General features: G+C 41.5%; 1 protein-coding gene across 9 annotated transcripts in view; it reads left to right on the top strand.

The window, feature by feature from the left end:
- Positions 1-22789, top strand: part of LOC122564059 (transcription factor RFX3-like) — a 279903-nt gene that overhangs the window by 230716 nt on the left and 26398 nt on the right. For all 9 annotated transcript variants that reach the window (XM_043718574.2, XM_087994441.1, XM_087994433.1 and 6 more), the window contains 2 exons: positions 3241-3338; positions 12912-13061. In XM_043718574.2, coding sequence (XP_043574509.1) covers positions 3241-3338; positions 12912-13061 — 248 coding nt within the window. The remainder of the gene's footprint in view (positions 1-3240; positions 3339-12911; positions 13062-22789) is intronic.

The raw sequence follows: 22789 nt of genomic DNA, 5'->3' as shown, positions 1-22789 counted from the left end.
GTGTTAAGTGTTTAGATGGAAAGTAGTTTGTTAAGCGTATGCAAGAAATTTTTTTTTGATTCACTGTGTGGGTGTACCTACTAGAGAGAGTGCAAAGCTTGACCTACTCTTGTGAAATAAGGCAGGGCAGGTAACTGAGGTATCAGTGGGGGAGCACTTTGGGGCCAGTGACTATAATTCTATTAATTATAAAGTAGTGATGGAAAAGGATAGACCGGATCTAAAAGTTGAAGTTCTAAATTGAAGGAAGGCCAATTCTGACGGTATTAGGCAAGAACTTTCAAAAGTTGACTGGGGGCAGTTGTTCACAGATAAAGGGACAGCTGGAAAATGGAAAGCCTTCAAAAATGAGATAACGAGAGTCCAGAGACAATATATTCCTGTTAGGGTGAAAGGCAAGGCTGGTAGGTGTAGGGAATGCTGGATGACTAAAGAAATTGAGGTTTTGGTTAAGAAAAAGAAGGAAGCATATGTCAGGTATAGACAGGGTATATCGAGTGAATCCTTAGAAGAGTATAAAGGAGTAGGAGTATACTTAAGAGAGAAATCAGGAGGGCAAAAAGGGGACATGAGGTAGCTTTGACAAATAGAGTTTAGGAGAATCCAAAGAGATTTTACAAATACATGAAGGACAAAAGGGTAATGAGGGAGATAACAGGGCCCCTCAAAGATCAGCAAGGTAGCCTATGTGTGGAGTCACAGGAGATGGAGAGAGACTAAATGAGTATTTTGCATCAGTATTTACTGTGGAGAAGGACATGGAAGATATAGAATGTGGAAAAGTAGATGGTGACATCTTGAAAAATGTCATTATTACAGAGGAGGAGGTGGTGGATGTCTTAAAACGCATATAAGTGGATAAATCCCCAGGACATGATCAGGTGTACCCTAAACCTGTGTGGGAAGCTAGGGAAGTGATTGCTGAGCCTCTTGCTGAGATATTTGTATCATCGATGTTCACAGATGAGGTGCTGGAAGACTGGAGGTTGTCTAACATGGTGCCACTGTTTTAGAAAGTTGGTAAGGAAAAGCCGAGAACTATAGACCAGTGAGCCTGACGTCGGTGGTGGGCAGGTTGTTGGAGGGAATCCTGAGGGACAGGATTTACATGAATTTGGAAAGACAAGGACTGATTAGGGATAGTCAACGTGGCTTTGTGCGTGGGAAATCATGTCTCACAAACTTGGTTGAGTTTTTTGAAGTAGCAACGAAGAGGATTGATGAGGGCAGAGCGGTAGATGTGATCTATGTGGACTTCAGTAAGGTGTTCGACAAGGTTCCTCATGATAGACTGGTTAGCCAAGGTAGATCACATGAAATACAGGGAGAATACATAGATAAACTCCTGTTTGCCTCTGCATTGACATCCAGTATATCTTTATCCTTTGTTTCTCAAAAACCCTTCTTAATGTAGCCCTGCTTTCAAAACCAAAATCTTTTGAGGTGATCGTCTTTGTTTCTGTGTTATTCTTCCACTCTGCTTTCAGTCCCCTGCCCCTGAATTCCATTTCATATTGTCTTTTTCATCCCACTTGGTGCACATTTTTCCCCCAGATTTCAAGGTGTTCTGTTTTATTTTTCTTATGTAAGTGCAATTTGTTTGATGTTCTCCCTATTTGGAATACAACCAAAGGAAGCCATAGGAGAAAGTGAGGACTGCAGATGCTGGAGATCAGAGCTGAAAATGTGTTGCTGGAAAAGCGCAGCAGGTCAGGCAGCATCCAAGGAACAGGAGAATCGGCGTTTCAGGCATAAGCCCTTCTTCAGGAATGAGGGAGAAAGTGAGGACTGCAGATGCTTGAGATCAGAGCTGAAAAATGTGTTGCTGGAAAAGCGCAGCAGGTCAGGCAGCATCCAAGGAGCAGGAGAATCGGCGTTTCAGGCATAAGCCCTTCTTCAGGAATGAGGGAGAAAGTGAGGACTGCAGATGCTGGAGATCAGAGCTGAAAAATGTGTTGCTGGAAAAGCGCAGCAGGTCAGGCAGCATCCGAGGAGCAGGAGAATCGACGTTTCGGGCATAAGCCCTTCTTCAGGAATGAGCTCATTCCTCATTTCCTGAAGAAGGGCTTATGCCCGAAACGTCGATTCTCCTGCTCCTTGGATGCTGCCTGACCTGCTGCGCTTTTCCAGCAACACATTTTTCAGCAAAGGAAGCCATAGGTTAGGTGAATCCAGTTATTTGAGCACAGTGCAGTCAGAACAGGATGGACCGTTTATTTTATGCTACTTGTGGATGAGGTGGATCTACAGGAGAAGTGGAGTTGCTTCTTACATAGAAGGTAGAAATATATTGGAAACATTAATATAGCTATCATCAATCGAATCATGAATGAAGTCGTTCAGTTACAAATTAGATTGTACCAACATACACTTCTGGACAGTAAGCAGCAATTTGACAATTATTGCTTCTATTCCCTACTGATAAAAATTACTTGATTCATGATTTTATTGGATGTAAAAATAGTTGTGTAAAGATCATTGTTCAGACAAATTACTGTTACCAGTGAGACCATTTTCATGAAACTTGAAATGTTTTGACAGGTTGTAGGTGGGCACTGAGCCTTGCAATATTTTCACACTCTTGTACAAATATGACCTAATCCAGTGTTGTTGTAGTGGTTCAAAGCACCTGGAGTAATATGAAGGGATTCAAAATTAATATTATTAAGAAATGCTGGATATAAATATGCTGTTAGACAAAAACAAGCAAGTACTTTTGTTGTACAGGATGGTGTTGGAGGGGAATAGAAAACTTTCCATTTCAGCACCTAATGGCAATATTTAACATTCACAGGTTATATATAGCATAACCAGCAAAGTCTGTGCAACTTTGTTTGAATATTAAGCCTTGGCTAGAAAAGAGAGACATTTAATGCAGCAGTGTGCCTTTTTGTGATATATATTTCACTCATATTAACTGTTTCAGTTAATGCCAAATAAGGAAAACTATTTTTCCTGTAGATTCATGTCCTATAGGAAGTGGATTGAGCTGCCCAAATTCAATTTGTATACCAACAAATTTAGAAACTTAATTCCACCTGGGCTACATAAGTAGCTGATGTGAAAGGCTGATAGCTAGCCCTTGGCACTGGCCAGTTCTTAACATTTCACCAGCTGAATTACAAATTCTTCAGTTGTTAAATCTGAAAATAGGCATTGAATTGTAGACTTCACATGAGGAAGTGTAAATTTCTTATTGATTTGTATTCATCTGTTTTTATTCATTTCTGCCATCGTTAGGTGCCTTGACCCAAGCCGTTCGCAATTTTGCAAAAAGCCTCGAAGGATGGCTGACAAATGCCATGAACAATATTCCACAGCAAATGGTTCGCACCAAGGTGAGTCAAATGGAATTGTTATAAACTAAATTATATTGCAATCCTGATTGTTTGAAATAGAAGCTTTAAGGCTCTTCAACAACGTATGAAGCACTATTCAGGTATATAATTGCTTAAGTATCCTATATTGATAAATACTGAATGGTTGATCTTCGCTCATCACACAGGAGTTCTAAAATTCTTGTAGACTGCCAGATTGAGTTCATCTCCTCAAGGTGAATCTGAAATGGGAACGGGAGGATCCAATTTTAATATTCCACATAGGAAGCAACAACATGAGTAGAATTAGGAATACTATTTTACTGATAGAGTTTGAGGAATTAGATTCCACTCAGACTATTAAGTGTCATGGAGATGTACAGCACGGAAACAGACCCTTCAGTTCAACTCGTCCATGCCGCAGGTATCCTAAATTAATCTAATCCCATTTGCCAGCATTTGGCCTATATCCCTCTTAAACCCTTCCTATTCATATACCCATCCAGATGCCTTTTAAATGTTGCAATTGTACCAGCATCCACCACTTCCTCTGGCAGCTCACTCCATACACGCACCACACGCTGCGTGAAAAAAATTGTTCCTTCGGTCTCTCTCAAATTTTTCCCCTCTCACCCATAACCTGTGCCATCTAACTCTGGCCTCAATTGAAGTAAAAAGCAATAGAGTATAAAAAGAGGGAAGATTTGTGGCTGACCCAGACAAAAAGTTGGGGGAGGCCTGTCTCAACTTCAGGAACATCTTGTGCTGCCTTTTACGCTTTTGGCAAAAGGCATGAGGAGTTTCTCACCAGGTGGTGATGAGTTGCCAATCAAGGAGGATTATTACTTGCTGACGGCCCAACTCGCTTCATCATTATTAAGCTCCGATCTTGCCAAATGTACTGAACAAGTTAGATGTCAAGAAAACTGATATGGAATTTGTACGACTCATGCAGTTAAGTTTCGACTTAAGGAAATCTCCCAGGATGTTCATGGTGGAGTTTTAGCAATGGTAATTGGATTAAGTATTAAGGAGAGCTGGTTTGATTCTATCTTCATGGAGATGGTCATGCCAGATGCTTGTGAGTTAAAAATATTGCTTGCCACTTGTCAAGACAAGCCTGAATCTTTTCCAGATCTTGCTCCATTTGGACATGTATTGCTTCAGTATCTGAGCAGTTGCGAAAGGTACTAAACAGAAAATTGGTTGTGGGGATTGGAGAGAGCTTTTCCAGTCTTCCCATGATATTTTGAAGATTTGTCAGAGATTGGAAAGTGGCAAATATGATGTCCTGTTTTGGTAAAGGGTATGAAGACATTCCCAGTAGTAGCTGTCGTTTAAATTCAGTGCAATAAGAGTTTGGGGCCAATAATCAGGGAACAAAATAAAAGATGCTTGGGGAGTTTTGAATAAATTAGTGAGAGGCAGCACAGCTTTGTAATAGGCAGATCGTGCTTCAGTTCTCCAAATGTTTTGATGAAAAAGAGAAAATCGATGAATGGAAAACAATAAACATTCATTATATGAATTTTAAGAAAGTCTTTTCCAAAACACCACAAAAAAACTGGTGGTTAACTAAATTGAGACTCAGAATGGGAGGCTCGTCGCTAAATTATATGATTTTTAGGCTAAGGACAAGTTGCATCAAGTCTGGTGGAGTGATTCTCATGGCCCGGAGAGTGGGTTTTCTCATTGCATCTTGGCAAACTCACCCATTAATTGGTATTCAGCCCTTATGGCAAGTACACATCTGATTTCCACCCCATCTTACCATGTGCCAATCGTGGAACATAGAACGTAGAAAAGTACAACAGAGAACCGACCCTTCGGCTCATGATGTTATTCCGAGGATTATTCCTATTCTAAAATAAAATAATCTAACCTATGCACCCCTCAATTCACTGCTGTCCATGTGCATGTCCAGCAGTCATAGAACATAGAGTAATACAGCTCAGAACAGGCCCTTTGGCCCTTGATGTTGTGCCCACCTGTGAACTAATCTGAGCCTATCCCCCTACACTATCCCATCATCATCTATGTGCTTATCCAAAGATTATTTAAATCTCCCTAATGTGGCCGAGTTAACTACATTGGCAGGTAGGGCTTTCCACAACCTTACCACTCTGAGTAAAGAACCTGCCTCTGTTATCTGTCTTAAATCTATCACCCTTCAATTTGTAGCTATGCTCCCTCGTACAAGCTGACATCATCATCCGAGGAAAAAAAGTTTCACTCTCTACCCTATCTAATCCTCTGATCATCCTATATGTCTATCAAATCCCCTCTTAGCCTTCTTCTTTCCAATGAGAACAGACCCAAGTCTCTCAGCTTTTCCTCATAAGACCTTCCCTCCAGACCAGGCAACATCCTGGTACATCTCCTCTGTACTTTTTCCAGTCCTTCCACATTCTTCCTGTAATGGGGTGACCAGAACTGTCAACTTTCAAAGATCTATGTACATGGACTCCAAGATCCCTCTGCACATCCACACTACCAAGTATCTTTCCATTTACTCAATATTCTGCCTTCCTGTTATTCTTCCCAAAGTGAATCACCTCACATTTATCTGCATTGAACTCTATTTGCCACCTCTCAGCCCAATTCTACAGTTTATCAATGTCCCCTGCAACCTGCAACATTCTTCCACACTGTCCACTACTCCACCGACTTTAGTGTCATCTGTAAACTTACTAATCCATGCACCTATGCCTGCGTCTAAGTCATTTATAAAAATTACAAACAGCAGTGGTCCCAAAACAGATCTTTATGGCATACCACTAGTAACCGGACTCCAGGCTGAATATTTTTCATCAATGACCACTGCCTTCTTACAGAAAGCCAGTTTCTAAACCAAACTGCTAAATCACCCTCAATCCCATGCCTCTGCATTTTCTCCAACAGCCTACCATGTGCAACATTTTCAAACGCTTTACCGAAGTCCATGTACACCACGTCAACTGCCCAACTCTCATCCACATGCTTGGTCACCTTCTCAAAAACTTCAGTGAGGTTTGTGAGAAATGACCTGCCTTTGACAAAACATGTTGACTACCTGAAACCAAATTGTTGCTTGTTAGATGATTATAAATCTGATCTCATATAAGCCTTTCCAAACCTTTTCCTACAACAAACATAAGGCCTACTGGTGTATAATTACCTGGGTCATCTCTACCATCCTTCTTGAACAAGGGCACAACATTTGCAACCCTGCAGTCCTGTGGTACTAAAACTGTAGACAATGACGACTCAAAGATCAAAGCCAAAGGCTACAACACCTCCTCCCTAGCTTCCCAGAGAATCCTCGGAAAAATCCCATCTGGCCCAGGGGAGTTGTCTACTTTCATTCCTTCTAGAACTGATAACACCTCTTCCTTACAAACCTCAATCCTTTCTAGTCTAATATCTCGTATCTCATTCTTCTCCTCTACAGTATTCTCCTATTCCTGAGTGAAAACCGATGAGAAATAGTCGCTTAAGTGTCCCTAATGATGCTGCTTCCACCACCACCGCAGGCAACGCATTCTATGCATTCACAACTCTGTGTCAATACCTACCTCTAACGTCTCCTCTATACCTTTCTCCTAACACCTTAAAGCTATGACTCCTCGTGCCAGTCAATCCTGCCCTGGGAAAAGTGTTTGGCTATCGACTCTATCCATGCCTCTCATTACCTTGTATACCTCGATCAGGACACCTCTCTTCCTTCTTTCCTCCAGAGAGAAAAGTTTGAGCTTAGTCAACCTCTCCTCGTAAGGCAAGCCTTCCAGTCCAGGCAGCATCATGGTAAATTTTGTTTGTACCCTCTCCAAAGTCTCCATATCTTTCCTATAGTAGGGCAACCAGAACCGGACACAATATTCCAAGTGTGGTCACACCAGGATTTTGTAGAACTGCAGCAAAACCTCGCTGCCCTTAAACTCAATCCTCCTGTCCATGAAAGCCAAAGCACCATATGTTTTCTTAACAACCCTATCCACTTGGGTGGCACCTTTGAGAGATCTATGTATTTGAACACCAAGATCCCCCTGTTCCTCCACACTGCCAAGAATCCTGTCTTTTTTCCTATATTCAACATTCGAGTTTGACCTTCCAAAATGCATCACTTTATATTTGTCCAGATTGAACTCCATCTGCCTTTTCACAGCCCAGCTCTGCATCCTGTCTATGTCGAGCTGCAGCCTGCAATAGCCCTCGATACTATCAATGGTAACTCCGACCTTTGTGTCATTGACAAATTTACTAACCCACCTCTCAACCTCCTCATCCAAGTCATTTATAAAAACTACAAAGAGCAGAGGCCCAAGAACTGAGCCCTAAGGGACACCACTCACCACTGACCTCCAAGCAAAATACATCGACAACCACTCTCTGCCTTCTGTGAAACAACCAATTCCGAATCCAGACAGCCAAATCTCCCTGTATCCCATACCTCCTAACTTTATGAATGAGCCTACTATGGGGAACCTTATCAAATGCCTAGCTGAAGTCCACATACACCACATCCACTGCTCGACTTTTTCGACACCTCCTCAAAGAACTCAATAAGATTGGTGAGGCATGACCTGCCCCTCACAAAGCCATGCTGACTGCCTTTAATCACTCTATGCTTTTCCAAAAAGTCATAAATTCTATCCCTCGCAATTCTTTCCAAAGCCTTGCTGACCACAGACAAAAGACTGACTGGTGTGTAATTGCCAGGGATTTCCCTATTTCCCTTCTTGAAAAGAGAAACAACATTTGCCTCCCTCCAGTCCTCCGATATGACTCCCGTAGAGAGTGAGGAAGCAAAGATCTTCGCCAGCAGCTTAGCAACTTCCTTTCTCACTTCCCGGAGCAACGAAGGCTAAATCTGGTCTGGCCCTGGGGACTTATCAATGTTAATGTTTGCTAAAATTTCCAGCACATCAACTTCATCAATCTTGATCTGATCAAGCCTGTATCCCAGCTCCTCAAAGTTCTCATTCTCAACAATCTTGGAGTAACTCATCACCCATCAGAGATCCCAGAATGTACTGGCATCCCTGTCACAACACCATATTTAAAACGATATGAGCTGAAAATGTGTTGCTGGAAAAGCGCAGCAGGTCAGGCAGCATCCAGGGAACAGGAGAATCGACGTTTCGGGCATAAGCCCTTCTGAAGAAACGTCGATTCTCCTGTTCCCTGGATGCTGCCTGACCTGCTGCGCTTTTCCAGCAACACATTTTCAGCTCTGATCTCCAGCATCTGCAGACCTCACTTTCTCCTTAAAAGGATATGAGTCTAGACAAGCATTGTAAATCTACAGCTTCCCTGCACAGTTCTCGACATTTGCCCAGGGCATTGTAGGCAGGGAAAATCTGAGGTCGCCACCCTGGGTAGAGCAGTCTATAATGACCAGCACTATAGAAAGAAAGTCCTTCTCCACTCTACCAGGGTAAGTTCACCAATTTCCCCCTCAGTCCTTGTGCTCCCGCTATCTGCCATTGTACCCACCTTCCACCAAGGCTCATGCTCTACCACTCTCACTATTGCCTTCAACATCTTACACACTCTCCCTTACCTACCCCTACCTATGTCACCAGTAACCCTGTATGCCCTCTACATGGCCTCCTCCTTCCCCAGCCACGCCAACAGTGATAGCTATGTTACCCATTTCCATCTTTTATAATACCTGTCAGCCTGCCATTCCAGGAGGAAAGAGCCTACAATTCAGCAGGAAGAATCGAAACAAGTGCTTGCTACACATTATCCAGCTCCTCACCCATTACGAGTAATGGATTCTAACTCTGACCACCCAAGCAGGGGCCAGGCTGCCTTTATTGACTTATTGTGTCAGGATCCCATGAGCGAAGACAAACCTCCATAGTCAGGACTGAGTCTGCTGACCACAGTGACAAGCTTCTTGACTCTGCACTAAATAGGATGGCAAGTTAATCGTAAAATGAGTTTGATACCTGTGGCTGAGGGGGCAAAAGACAAGGAAAGGCAATGCAAGACAGAGATACAGCAAATAGCCAGGTAGGCCCAGACTAAGTGTGTGCTAAGAGAGTGAATGAAGGGTGCGAAAGTGCAGCCTGGTCAAGTCCACGGGCTGGGCATGTCTCACTGGATCCAAGTGTCCTTGTTGCAGTATTACAATAATAGTTGCTGCTGCAGCATTGAGGTACAGAAAATCCTGTATGTAGATCAGATATGTGCCATCAGAGTTCATAGAGGCTGGCATGTATGTGATTGTGCCGGAGATATTGGTACTATTAATGTGGAAGTCCTTTGGAACAAGTGGCGAGTTGAATCTGCCAAGAAACCGCTCTGGTTTCCACATTGAGTTTTCCTTACTCTGTTGGTTTGAATGGTAGACTTTCCTCTCTGTATTGATTAAAATGGCAGGTATTCCTGACTGTATTGGTTTGTGTGATGAGTTCACCTGATCGTATTGGTTTGTATGGGAAGTTTGGTAAATTCACAACATGAGCGGGGGTTGTGCCATTAATGAGTAATGATGATTGTCAATTAGGAACTTGCCACTGCTTAGTGAGAATCTTGCCACACCTCTTGAAACAAGCATACAAGATAAGCCAATCCTGTCGAATGGTGGAGCAGGCTCAAGGAGCCAAATGGACTATTCCTGTTTTTATTTTGTATGGTCTTGTGGCAGTGGTAATTTCTCCTGGTCTCACCTGCTCCAGCCCTGTGTCATGACCTCTCTGAAGAAGTTGATTAGAAAATTTGAACAAAATGCAGTGAGGTAATCTCAGTGTCCAGATGGGCCTTCCTGAACATTTCTCCCCATTTATGCTACACATCTCATCATAGCCCACATCATTCAGAGCCTGATCAGATTCTACACTCATTAAAAAACTTGCATGAATAATTGGTTTAAGCACAGAAAACAGCAAGTCACAGTCAGCATTATTTGGAAGAGTGAGGATGGCAGTCAGAGTATATCAAGAGTGGTTTCTAGAACAATACATTACAGAATCTACCAGGGAGCAGGCTGTTTGTTGCTAAGTGTAAGTAGACAGGACAACTTAAAAACTTCATAGTTAAGATCTTCTAGGCAAGAGTGAGGATAGCATGATAGAATTTTACATTTAGTTCAAGAATTAGAAACGTAGGTCCATAACTTAAGTTTAGTGCCCTAAACGTAAATGAAACAAGAGAATGAAGACCATGTTGGCTAAAGTATTCTCAGAAGTAGGTTAAAAGGAAAAATGGTAGAGAAGTGGTGGCAGACATTTCATGTGATATTTCATAATGCTTACAAAGATGAGTTCCACTGAGGAACATAGTCTGTAGTAGAAGGATCTATTGCTAAAGGGGATGAAAATGGTCTCAAATTGACAGAAAAGAGATATATTGCTGCAGAGATTTGTGATAGACCACAAGTTGGGAACGTTTTATGAACTAGCAAAGGGTGACTGAAAAATGTAATTAAGTGGGAGAAATGAGAAAAATCTTGTTTAAAAAAAGAGTAGACAGTAAACACTTAGACAAATATATATCAAGGAGAAAAGCTTAAGTGAGCATCTGTCCATTAAGCGGTGACAAATCTGTGTGTCCTTGTATATTAATCAACAAGAAATTATGAAACCGAATGGAAACTTGGCCTGTATTGCAAGGCAGATGGAGTGTGGAATTGTGAGACTACACCGACAGTGTACAGTTTTGGTGACCTTAAGGAGGGACATACTTTCAATGGAAGCAGTTCATAAGAAGGTTCATTTGGCTGATTTCTAGGATGGAGGGCTGCTGTCTTGTGTGGAAAGCTTGGGTCTATACTCACTGTCATTCACAAGAATGAGAGATTATTTTGTTGAACAATATAAGGTTCTGAAGGGGCTTGATGGTAAATTCTGAAAGAAGGTTTCTTTCTTCAGAGAGTCTAGAAATAAGGTAAGTAATTTCACAATGGGGGTTTTCCCATTTAAGATGGGAATGGAGAGAAATTGATTTGTTCACAGTTAGTCTTTGTTTACTAGGGAAGAGAATTACAATGTATTTAAAGCAGAAGTAAACAGATTTTGATAGGTAAGAGAGTCAAAGGCGCTGGAGGTAGGCAGGAAAGTTAAGCTAAGGCCATAATCAGATTAGCCATCATCTTACTGAATGCTAGGGTTGTCTCAAGGCCTACTCCTCCTATTTCTTATATAATTGCATTCTTTTTACATCAGTCTGAAAATGCTAGCTGGGGCATTATTTAATATCTTTTGTTGCACCCTGACTTTGGTTAGAAGACATCTGCACTTTTATTTCTTGATATTTTCTTTCCTGATTGAATGATCTGGAGTAGATCTTTTTTTTTCAAATGCAGATTGTGTTCTAATATGATATTTATGTTTTGAGGTATTATTCATTCCCATTGTTCATTTTCTTAGAATGATAGAGTTTACAGTGATGATGTTGTTGCTCATCAGATTTTATTTCACAGCTTCACTCCTCACTTCCATGTACTAGAGTCTGAGTAATTGTGCTTCAGACCTATTGCACCTCATTTTCATTTTCCAAGCTGAGTGCATTAATATGGATGTAAAGTCATGTGTGAATTGCTCCATCTGTATGCTAAAAGTTTGCTTTCATGTAGGAGAGCAGAATTATAATGTTGAATCAATAAACAAATAAGGTTAACAGCAAGGAATTGCTGTCTTTAGACATTCATTCTCTTATTTGAATTTTCAGCTTTGACCTGTTCTAAGAAATATCCTGCCCCTGCTTTCACTGGGTGTTACAGCCTGTGATTTTGTTTCAAACACAAGTGGCTGTATAAAATGAGGGAGCTTCAGGATTATGATTGAGCTTTCCTAACATGTACATTGTAATGCACTAAAATTGACATTAAACATATGTATTAATCTGTATTTACAATAAAATTATGGCATTGTATTATGTCAGCTATGGTTCAGTTGGGAGCATTTTCACCTGATTCAGAAAGTTGTAGGTTTCAATTTCTGTTCCAGAGACGAGAACAAAATAAATTCTAGACTGATACGAGTACTGCACTGTTGGAGGTGACAACATTTGGAGAGACTGTAAACTAAGGTGTCACCTCGTCTCAGATGAATATAAAAATCCAATGATAACATCATATTACTGTGTGCCAATTGGCTGTTATGTATCCCACATTAAAACAGTAACTAAATTCAAATATAAGTAATTGGTTATAAATTGCTGAGGGATATCCTGAGCTCAGTGTCTGGGACCCAGGGATACATAAGGCCCCAATAACTGATGCCTTGGGTGGTGGTTGTGGTGGTGGTGGTTGGGAGTGGGAGAGCCAGTGCTTTGGTCAGGGGTGATGAAACTGGAGAACAGCAGAGGCCCCTGATTTTCATTCCTATACCTGCCTGAGATCATGAAAAATTCTAAAATGCTACATTCTCTCACTCATGCCTCATCCTTCCTTAACTTTCTATACCTCCCTCCATAGGTCGATCCAACTAATTCACCCTCTAAACTAACCTACCCTCCTCCCAACCCTCTCTCACTCCCAACATTGAGCCCTCCTTTCAACCAGCTCTATCTCCTACCATCAATCCAAAGATACAGAAAACCCTATAGTACTTTCAAGAGCCAGTTGCTGTAACTTTCATCATATTTGCACCTTTTTCATGATAGGTTGGAGCTGTAAGTGCCTTTGCTCAGACACTGCGTAGATATACGTCCCTCAATCATTTAGCTCAAGCTGCTCGAGCTGTGCTGCAAAACACATCTCAAATTAACCAGATGCTCAGTGACCTCAATCGTGTAGACTTCGCCAATGTCCAGGTAAGCTTCAGGACTGTACAATGTTACTTCAATTAAAGCTAATTGACTTTAATTTTTTTAAATTAAGTCATTCAAACATGTTATGCACAAATGAAACGGGTAAATGGTTTTCTTTTGTTTTTTTTTAAATCCTTTTTGAGTTACTTAAAATCAGATTACTGTCAGATGGTGGAGTAAGGCACTCTGATTAAAATAGCGTGGCAGAAAAGCTTAGTTTCTTCACAATCTTGTTACTGGTTTGGATCCAAAGTGATGTTTGCACAAACCCACAGTGCCACTCATGCCTGTTATGTTAACACAAGTGGAATGTCTGTCTGTCAGAAGTTTGGAGGCTAGGTAGATCTAATTTAAAAATCACACAACACCAGGTTATAGTCCAACAGGTTTATTTGGAAACACTACCTTTCAGAGCAGCTTCCAATTAACCCTGTTTGACTATACCCTGGTGTTGTGTGATTTTTAACTTTGTACATCCTAGTCCAACACCGGCATCTCCAAATCATGACTAGGCAGATCTAAACATCAGTCAGCATGCCACATTGATTTAATACCGGCAATGCCGCTTGGAGCTCAGTCCTCAGCTAACACCATCTCCAAAACACACATACAGCATTAAGTATATCCATAAGCATTATTTATAGACACCATCGTAGAATTTTTACAGCATGGAAAGAGGCACTTCGGCCCATTGCATCCATGCAGTCATCAACCATCCATCTATCCTGATCCCATTTTCCAGCAGTTGCTGCAGCTTACACTGGCTTTTGCTATAATTATAGAAATTTATTGTGATTCCTAGTGTTCCTTAAAGTTGTTAAAATTTACAGGGACTGATGTCACATAACGTTGTGCTGACCTTCAGGCCTGGTGACACAAATCACCTGCTCTCAGTATGAGTGTAGCCCTCTCCAATTCTTTGAACTACAACTGTTAGACAGAGACAGCTGACAAAAGTCAGGACAATTGCTGGAAAAAGGAGGGAAAGAAAAATTCCAATAGATGTACTTCCCTGGCTATTGGGTGCCACTGCCTCTGTACGCATTGCTTTATGGCACTGCATGTCACCTATGATTTGTACCATAACAAAACAGGATTCCACACCCTTAGCTGCTATTTGGTATGTGACAATAGATGGGGAATCATGCACATCAATTCCAGTTCCCTGTACCATCTGCAAATGAACTAATTGCTTACGCTGTATCATGCACTCACTTACACTCGCAATCATGCACTTACTCTCTCACTCTTATTCTCACCTTCATGTTTGTGCACCTGCTAACTGTCAGTCTTGCTCACTCATTCATTCATGACACACTTGCTAATTTGTCACATACTCGCTCACACTCTCTCGTATATTCTCTCACTCTTGTATCAGCTCATTTTCTCTCTCTCTCACACTCTTGCATACTCTCACTCACCTGATCCTTTGAACTCTCTGCCTCACTCTTGCACTAGCCTACATTCCCTTTTGCTGTTGCATACTGTGGTCACGCTCTCGTTCCTGCTCACTGGGTCCAGTACACTTGCTCACTTGGTCCTGCACACTAACACGTTCCTGCACACTTGCTCATTTCCTCTTTCCTGCAGTCTTGCTCACTCATTCCTGTGCACTCGTTTACTACCTCATTCTTGCACTAGTTTGTTCTCTCTCTCACTCTTGCACACCCTCTCTTTTCCATGCATTAGCTCATCCTCCTTTTCAAACTAGTTCATACAACTGAGGAGAAAGTGAGGTCTGCAGATGCTGGAGATCAGAGCTGGAAATGTGTTGCTGGAAAAGCGCAGCAGGTCAGGCAGCATCCAGGGAACAGGAGAATCGACGTTTCGGGCATAAGCCCTTCTTCAGGAACCGCCACAGATTCACCTGCACCTCCACACATATCATCTATTGCATCCTCTGCACCCAATGTGGCCTCCTCTGTATTGGGGAGACAGGCCGGCTACTTGCGGAGCGTTTCAGAGAACACCTCTGGGACACCCGGACCAACCAACCCATCCACCCTGTAGCTCAACATTTCAATTCCCCCTCCCACTCCACCAAGGATATGCAGGTCTTTGGACTCCTCCATCGTCAGACCACAACAAAACGACGGTTGGAGGAAGAACGCCTCATCTTCCGGCTAGGAACCCTCCAACCACAAGGGATGAACTCGGATTTCACCAGTTTTCTCATTTCCCCTCCCCCCACCCTATCTCAGTCAAATCCATCAAATTCAGCACCGCCTTCCTAACCTGAGATCTTCTTCCCGACCTCTCCGCCCCCACCCCAGTCTGACCTATCACCCTCACCTTGACCTCTTTCCACCTATCACATTTCCGACGCCCCTCCCCCAAGTCCCTCCTCCCTACCTTTTATCTTAGCCTGCTGGACAAACTTTCCTCATTCCTGAAGAAGGGCTTATGCCCGAAACGTCGATTCTCCTGTTCCCTGGATGCTGCCTGACCTGCTGCGCTTTTCCAGCAACACATTTCCAGCTCTAGTTCATACAACTCCCATGCTTTTGTGTGGTGTCTCATATTCACTCCCCTCCTCTCTCCCAAGGGCCCAGGGATCACTGACCCATTTAATGGCTGCCATTTCCTCCTGAATGTTTTACCAGCTTCATACATTGACCATTCAGATTAATAAGTTTCTGGGCAACTGAGCCTGGCTTCTCTAGAGACATTGATTGCATCCTTATGTCCTGAGCATTGAATATAAGGAAAAGTAGAAAATTGTTTGGCCATTGGCTGGCAGTTTTTACTCTCACATCTGTTAGTAATTCTTCGATGAATCTCACCTGGTGGTGCTGTCTTTATCAACTTTAAATACAATCTAACCAGAACACCCCTCTTCAGCAATGTTAAATCCTTCAAAAGAACTTTCACCATGACTCGGACAGTTTGATCTTTATTTTGATGGAGCCAAATGCATGATATTCACTTAATACTTGAGTCTTGACTAAGCATGATACTTAATTGGTCCTGCTCCACCTTTTACCACTTTCTTATTATTCAGTGTGTTCTTGGCTATTATCCATGTTATTTGTCACAAGTGTATTTTTTCTTCTTCATCCGAATTTTGATTTCTTTCACAATCCAGCAATTGTCTGCTCTAATCCTCCAGCTCATTGGAGTAAACCTTGACTGTGTGCAAAATATCACTTCTTCGAATACAGCCCATTGTTCAGTTACTGTTTTGCCTGGCCTCTTCAGGTTCCAGAGTCTAGATTAGAGCGGTGCTGGAAAAGCACAGCAGATCAGGCAGCATCCAAGGAGCAGGAAAATCGACGTTTTGGGCAAAAGCCCTTCAGGACTGAAGGCAGGGAGCCTTCAGGGTGGAGAGATAAATGGGAGGGGGGTGGACATGGGGAGAAGGTAGCAAAGAGTACAGTAGGTGGATGGGGGTGGAGATGAAGGTGATAGATCAGAGAGGGAGGGTGGAGCGGATAGGTGAGAAGGGAGATTGGCAGGTGGGACAGGTCATGAAGATGGTGCTGAGCTGGAAGGTTGGAACTGGGGTAAGGTGGGGGGGGGATGGGAAATGAGGAAACTGGTGAAGTCCACATTGATGTCCTGGGGTTGAAGTGTTCCGAGGCGAAATGAGGCATTCTTCCTCCAGGTCTCGGTTGGTGAGGGAGCGGCGGTGGAGGAGGCCCAGGATCTGCATGTTCTTGGCAGAGTAGGAGGGGGAGTTGAAATATTGGGCCACGGGGCAGTGGGATTATTGGTGTGGGTGTCCCGGAGATGTTCCCTAAAGTGCTCTGCGAGAAGGCGTCCAGTCTCCCCAATGTAGAGGAGACCACATCGGGAGCAACGGATACAATAAATAATATTGGTGGATGTGCAGGTGAAACTTTGATGGATGTGGAAGGCTCCTTTGGGCCTTGGATGGAGGTGAGGGGGAAGGTGTGGGTGCAGGTTTTGCAATTCCGGCAGTGGCAGGGGAGGGTGCAAGGAGGGAAAGGTGGGCTGTTGGGGGCATGGACCTGACCAGGTAGTCATGGAGGGAATGGTCTTTGCGGAAAGGGGTGGGGAGGGAAATATACCCCTGGTGGTGGGGTCCGTTTAGAGGTGGCGGAAATGTCGGTGGATGATGTGGTTTATGCGAAGATTGGGAGGCTGGAAGGTGAGGACGGGGGGGGGTTCTGTCCTTGTTACGGTTGGAAGAGTGGGGTTTGAGGGCAATCGTGCGGGATGTGGATGAGATGCATTGGAGGGCATCTTCAACCTCTGATCCAGTTCCAGTCTTACCTCAAGTTAACCTAGATAATGATTATATTCTAGACAATACATACTCCTTTTCCAGACTCAGCCTAACCTTATTATACAATGGTCACTATTCCCTAAGTGTTTCCAGCTGACATTTAATCCACACAGCTCACCCCATTCTCAAAAATCCGGTCCAACAATACCTCATTTCTTGTTGGAGTTGAAAAAGACAGCAGGTCAGGCAACATTCAAGGAGCAGGAGAGTCAACGTTTGGGCACCTCGCCCCAGCCCCCCCCCCCACCTCCATTTATCTCTCATTCCCCTTCCCCCTCCACATTTTTGATGAAGGGCTTATGTCTGAAACATCGACTCTCCTGCTCCATGAATACTTCCTGACCTCCTGTGATTTTCCAGTGCCACCTTTTTCGACTCTGACTCTCCAGCACCTGCAATCCTCACTTTCTCATTTCTTGTTAGACTGGAAGTTGTACTGTAGTAGAAAATTTTCACTACCAGATTCTAGGAATTACCTTTTACATTTCTAACATCCAGGTGTATACTCAGAAGAGTTAAAAAATTTCTGCCTTGAATCCACCTAATCTGTAATTTTGCGTCTTTCTAGTTTTCTTTAAATTTTTATTCTCTACATCTTTTTCATTTGGTAGCCTATGGATGATACTGAACGCTCTAGTCGCATCAGTTTTTTTTGTTGTTTAGCTCTAGCCAAATGGATTCTGTTCCTGGGATAGTCTGTCTCTTCAGTGTTGCAATGTTCTCCTTGTTCAATACAGCCACTCCTGTCCCTTCTTTTCCTATCTTTTCTGAACATCATTAAACGCTGCCACATTACACTGCTACGTAGAAGAGTTTGCATTCACCAAAATGCAGAAATTTAACTTTGAAAATGAGCAGAAGCTCTTGACAAATGTATTTAGTCTACTTAAAGATTACCTTCAATTCTGATGAAATATTACTAAGTAATCAGAATCTACACATGGGAAATCTTTTTCTTATTTTTCTCTGAAAATAATTCTTCCTGAATACTTATTTTGTTCTATAGATTCATTGTTTTTAGTATTATAAACTGCAATTTTGAACCTTTATCATTGTAACAAAGTTCTTAATGTCACTGATGTATATAGCCAATTGTACAAGGAAAAAAGGAAGTTTGTCCACTTTGGTTCATCGTTCATATCATGTTGATCATTGCATAAAACATTATTTATCTTCTTTCTGCTTTGGCATAAAGTCTAAATTTCTCTCATGTAGAGTTTGTGAGGTTTTAGGTCTGAAATCTGAATGTCAGATCACTGTATCCAGATCGTGACACTTCTAGTTTCCTTGTCATTAAAACTAATTATCAGAAAACAGGAAGCACCACAAAGCAGGTACACTGGCATGTGTATCTGGTTCTCCAATTAACAATTCTGTCAATCAGGGGTCCCCTCCAGGTGCCTCACCTCACAAATGCATAGACTTATTGGAATAGGAAAGTCTGTTTTTCATTCCAAGTACTTCCCAGTTTAACATTGGAAAAAAAAGGGCTTCACATTTTTAGGAAAATATTAACCTTATTTCCTACACAGAGATTTCTGAGGCCACTTTGAATTACCTCCATTATAAACCCATTCCTTTCTCAACTGGAAGCATGGTTTGCCAAGATGTCAACCTCTGCTACCCACAGTAATGGCTGTACTGTTGTCTGGTTAGCATTTACATCATCTGAAGGCACTCTTAATGACTTCACCAATATCAAATTTAGAACAATCAGGATCTCAGCACAATAAATAGCTATTGGCTATAGCTACAGCAAATTCATAGTCAAATAAATTTTTCATGCTCTTATTTCATTTTTTTTTTGTTAAATTGCCCTTTCAGTATTCAGTAATAAAGAATTCAGTAATAAAACTGTAAATTACTTTGTGTTTGGCAACTTTCTTTCCTGAAGCACCAAACAGAGAGAAACCATTTGAAATCTTCCATGATGAAAATATAATCCTGAAATTAAGTTTGTTATTGAACACAAAATACAAAAATTTACCAAAAGGTGCTTACTCTGGATTGACTTGCCTTTTAAAAATGTATTTACCAATGTTTGCTTAACTTGTCAGCACAGCTCTTGTTTCTCATCTTCTGCAAAGAAACTCTAGAGAGCTGTGCCCTGATCCTGCTCTTGTTTGAAATTTACATGGATTCTGTTCTCTAATGCTGTCAGCTAAATGGAGCTCACACTGTGGGTGTTGCAGTACATGACAAAGGTATTACTGTAACTATTTCCAAAATCTGTAAGCGTTCTTGTAACAGTTAAGTAAAATGAGTACTTGTTGATGTTTGACAGGGCCCAAGTTTAGAGCAGCAAAGTCGCCTCAACTATGGCAAAATATTCAGTGATTATAGCTTGACCAAATTCATAGTGGAGCTAAATTATTCATGAGTGAATGCCACAGCTAATTTTAAAGCTACATCTGAATTGTAAAATTCCATTAGTATGGACTATAAATTTGTTTTAATTTGCTGCTTTCTAACACTGGGTCAGATATGATTTTGGACTCAAACTTTTTAAAATAATCTGCTCATTTGTAAAATCAAATAATCAGACCATAGGATATAGGAAAAGAATTAGGCCATTCGACCCACTCAGCCTACTCTGTGATTCAATCATGACTGATATATTTCTCAGGGAGAAAGTGAGGGCTTATGCCCGAAACGTCGATTCTCCTGTTCCTTGGATGCTGCCTGACCTGCACTTTTCCAGCAACACATTTTCAGCTCTGATATATTTCTCAACCTCATTCTCCTGCTTTCTCCTTTAACCTTTGATCCCCTCACCAATAAAAACCTATCTATCTTAGTCCTAAAGACTCTCAATCACTTGGCCTCCACAGCCTTCTGTTGCAATCGGTTTCACAGGTTCAACACTCTCTGGCTGAGAAATGATTCCTCTTCTCAGTTCTAAAGGGTTATCCCTTCAGGTTTCAGTCTCTCCTATTAGTGGAAACATTTTCTTCACATGCAATCTATCCAAGCCTCTCAGTATTCTTTAAGTTTCAGTGAAACACCTCTCTCATCTTTCTAGATCCATTGAGTACAGACCCAAAGTCCTCAACCACTATTAATGTAAGAGAGGTACGAAGGTCTCCCTCTTTTCCAGCACCTATGTGAGCTAATTCAATCAGTGAAAACCAGCTCTTAATGTCTGGAAGTGGTCTATAGCACAAAACAGCCAACACACATTAGCATTAAATCGATAATCTTGCTTCAAGATATCACACTTGTGCAGTAGACAATATCGTCCTATGGCTGGCATTTAGAGGAAACTTTATTTCATTTGAAATACTTTATCCTTGTCCATTGCCGTCAATGGATAAATAGCCAAGCAAATAGAAAATTACTCCACAGCTGTTATCCAATTATTTTCTGGCGATGAAAACAGTCCTTGAGTAGAGGAATGGGAACAGAATTCCCTCAAATCACCTTGTTCTCTCTTATAATTTTTAAAATAATTCTTTTTTTTAAAATTAAATATAAAGAAAAATTCATCAGTGTTTCCATTAACATCACCATACCAGCCAGTTAGTTGGCCTGAGGATTCTTGCAGAACTTACAATAAAGCTATTTTACAACAAACAACTTTGATTTACTCAGCAGAATCTGATTAAATAGTACACCGCAGCAAACAAGACATAGAGTATATTTTTAAAAAATACACTGAATTACAGCAAACTCAACTGGTGACAAAAGCTGCAGCAATCATCATCATGTGTGCTCTACCCAAAAACAGGTTTAGTTAGTTTTACTAAATCTGTTCAGACCTGTTATAACACATATCCAGATGGGACATTCCCACACCACCACAAGACCACCTTGTAGGTCCTTGCTTTATCGTGGTCTTTTCATATCTTTCTATCCTGTGCCAGTTCTTTTTCATTTGCCCAAAACCTTTTCAATTTGCAAGCCATCCGGCATCTATCCAGCTGCAGCAATATCTCCCAATAAAAAGCTGTGTGCACTCCAGCAAAATACCATGAGTGGAAGATAGTTACCTGCAAGTTATGAGAGTACAACCAATCTCTGTCATATACAGGCATAATTCACTGAAAATATACCTAATCATTTCCATTTTTAAAGGAAGTGGTTGCAGCGATAGTGGAGATATCAATCAAAATATTTCAGAACTCCATGGGTTCTGGGAGAGTCCCAGTAGGTTGGAAGACTGCAATGTGACACCCTGTTGAAGAAGGGAGAGTGACAGAAAGCAGAAAATAATAGGCTAGTCAGCATAGCATCTGTCATTAAGTAAATGCTAGAGTCCATCATTGAGTAAGAAATAGCAGGGCATTTAGAAAAACTTAACACAATCAAATGGAGTCAACATAGTTTTGTGAAAAGGAAATCATGTTTGATAAATTTGATTTAACAAGCAGAGTTCATAAAGGGGAGCAGGTAGATGTAATAATTGGGATTTTTAGAAGGCATTCAGTAAGTCACTACAGAAAATGTTATTGCACAAATTAGGAAGTTGTGATATTGGGGGTAATGTGTTAGCATGGAGAAGGCAGAGAATCACGAGTAAAGGCTCTTTTTCAGGTTAGAAGGACATAACTAGTGGAGTGCCTCAAGGATCAGTCCTAGGGGCTCAATTATTTAATATCTATATTTAGTATTTGGAAGAGGGGACAGAGTAGGGTATCCAAATTTGTTGACAATATAAAAATAAGTGGGAGGGCATGTTGTAATGAGGACATAAGGAATCTACAAACAGATATAGGTAAGTGACTGGGCAAACCTTGGGCAGTAGGTGTCTAACATAGGAAAGAATGAGATTGTGCACCTTGGTAGAAAGAATCAAAAAGCATAATTGTTATTTAAATAGAAAGAGAATCCAAGGAAATGCAGCACAGAGTGACCCGCGTGTTCTTGTGCAGGAAACAAAAAATGTTAGGATGTGGATGCAATGAGTAATTCGAAGGCAGAAGGAATTTTGACTTTAATGCTCAGGGTTTGGAGTTTAAAAGCAGGTGCGTCCAGTTCAAGTCCCTGTATTTAAGAAAAAGATATACTGGCATTGGAGGCAGTTCAAAAGAAATTCACTTGGCTGCTTCCTTAGTTGAATTATCAAGAATGGCTAAACAGGTTAGGCTTGTGTTCATATGCGTTTAGAAGAATGAGGGGGTGATCTTATCAAAACATACAAGATTCTGAGGGGTTTAATCGGGCAGATGTTGAGAACATGTTTCCACTGGTTAGGAATAGGAGGACACTCATTTTAAATCTAAGATGCAAAGAGGAGACAGCAGCCTAGTGGTATTATCACTAGACTGTTAAGCCAGACACCCAACTAACGTTCTAGGGACCCAGGTTTGAATCCTACCATGGCAGATGGTGGAATTTGAATTCAGTAAAAATTAGATTTAGATTTATTGTCACATGAATAGGAAAGTACAGTGTTATATGCAAAGCGTTGCCACGCTCCGGTGCTATCTTGAAACAGTGAATATAATGCAAGATTTTACTCAATAGAGTTCATCTTTCTCTC

This window comes from Chiloscyllium plagiosum, unplaced genomic scaffold (assembly GCF_037043375.1).
Source record: "Chiloscyllium plagiosum isolate Xiang-an unplaced genomic scaffold, Cpla_swu_hap1 HiC_scaffold_2, whole genome shotgun sequence".
NCBI classification, from domain to species: Eukaryota; Metazoa; Chordata; class Chondrichthyes; order Orectolobiformes; family Hemiscylliidae; genus Chiloscyllium; species Chiloscyllium plagiosum.
The sequence above is the reverse complement of the archived record's forward strand: the minus strand, read 5'-3'. Positions and strand labels throughout refer to the sequence as shown.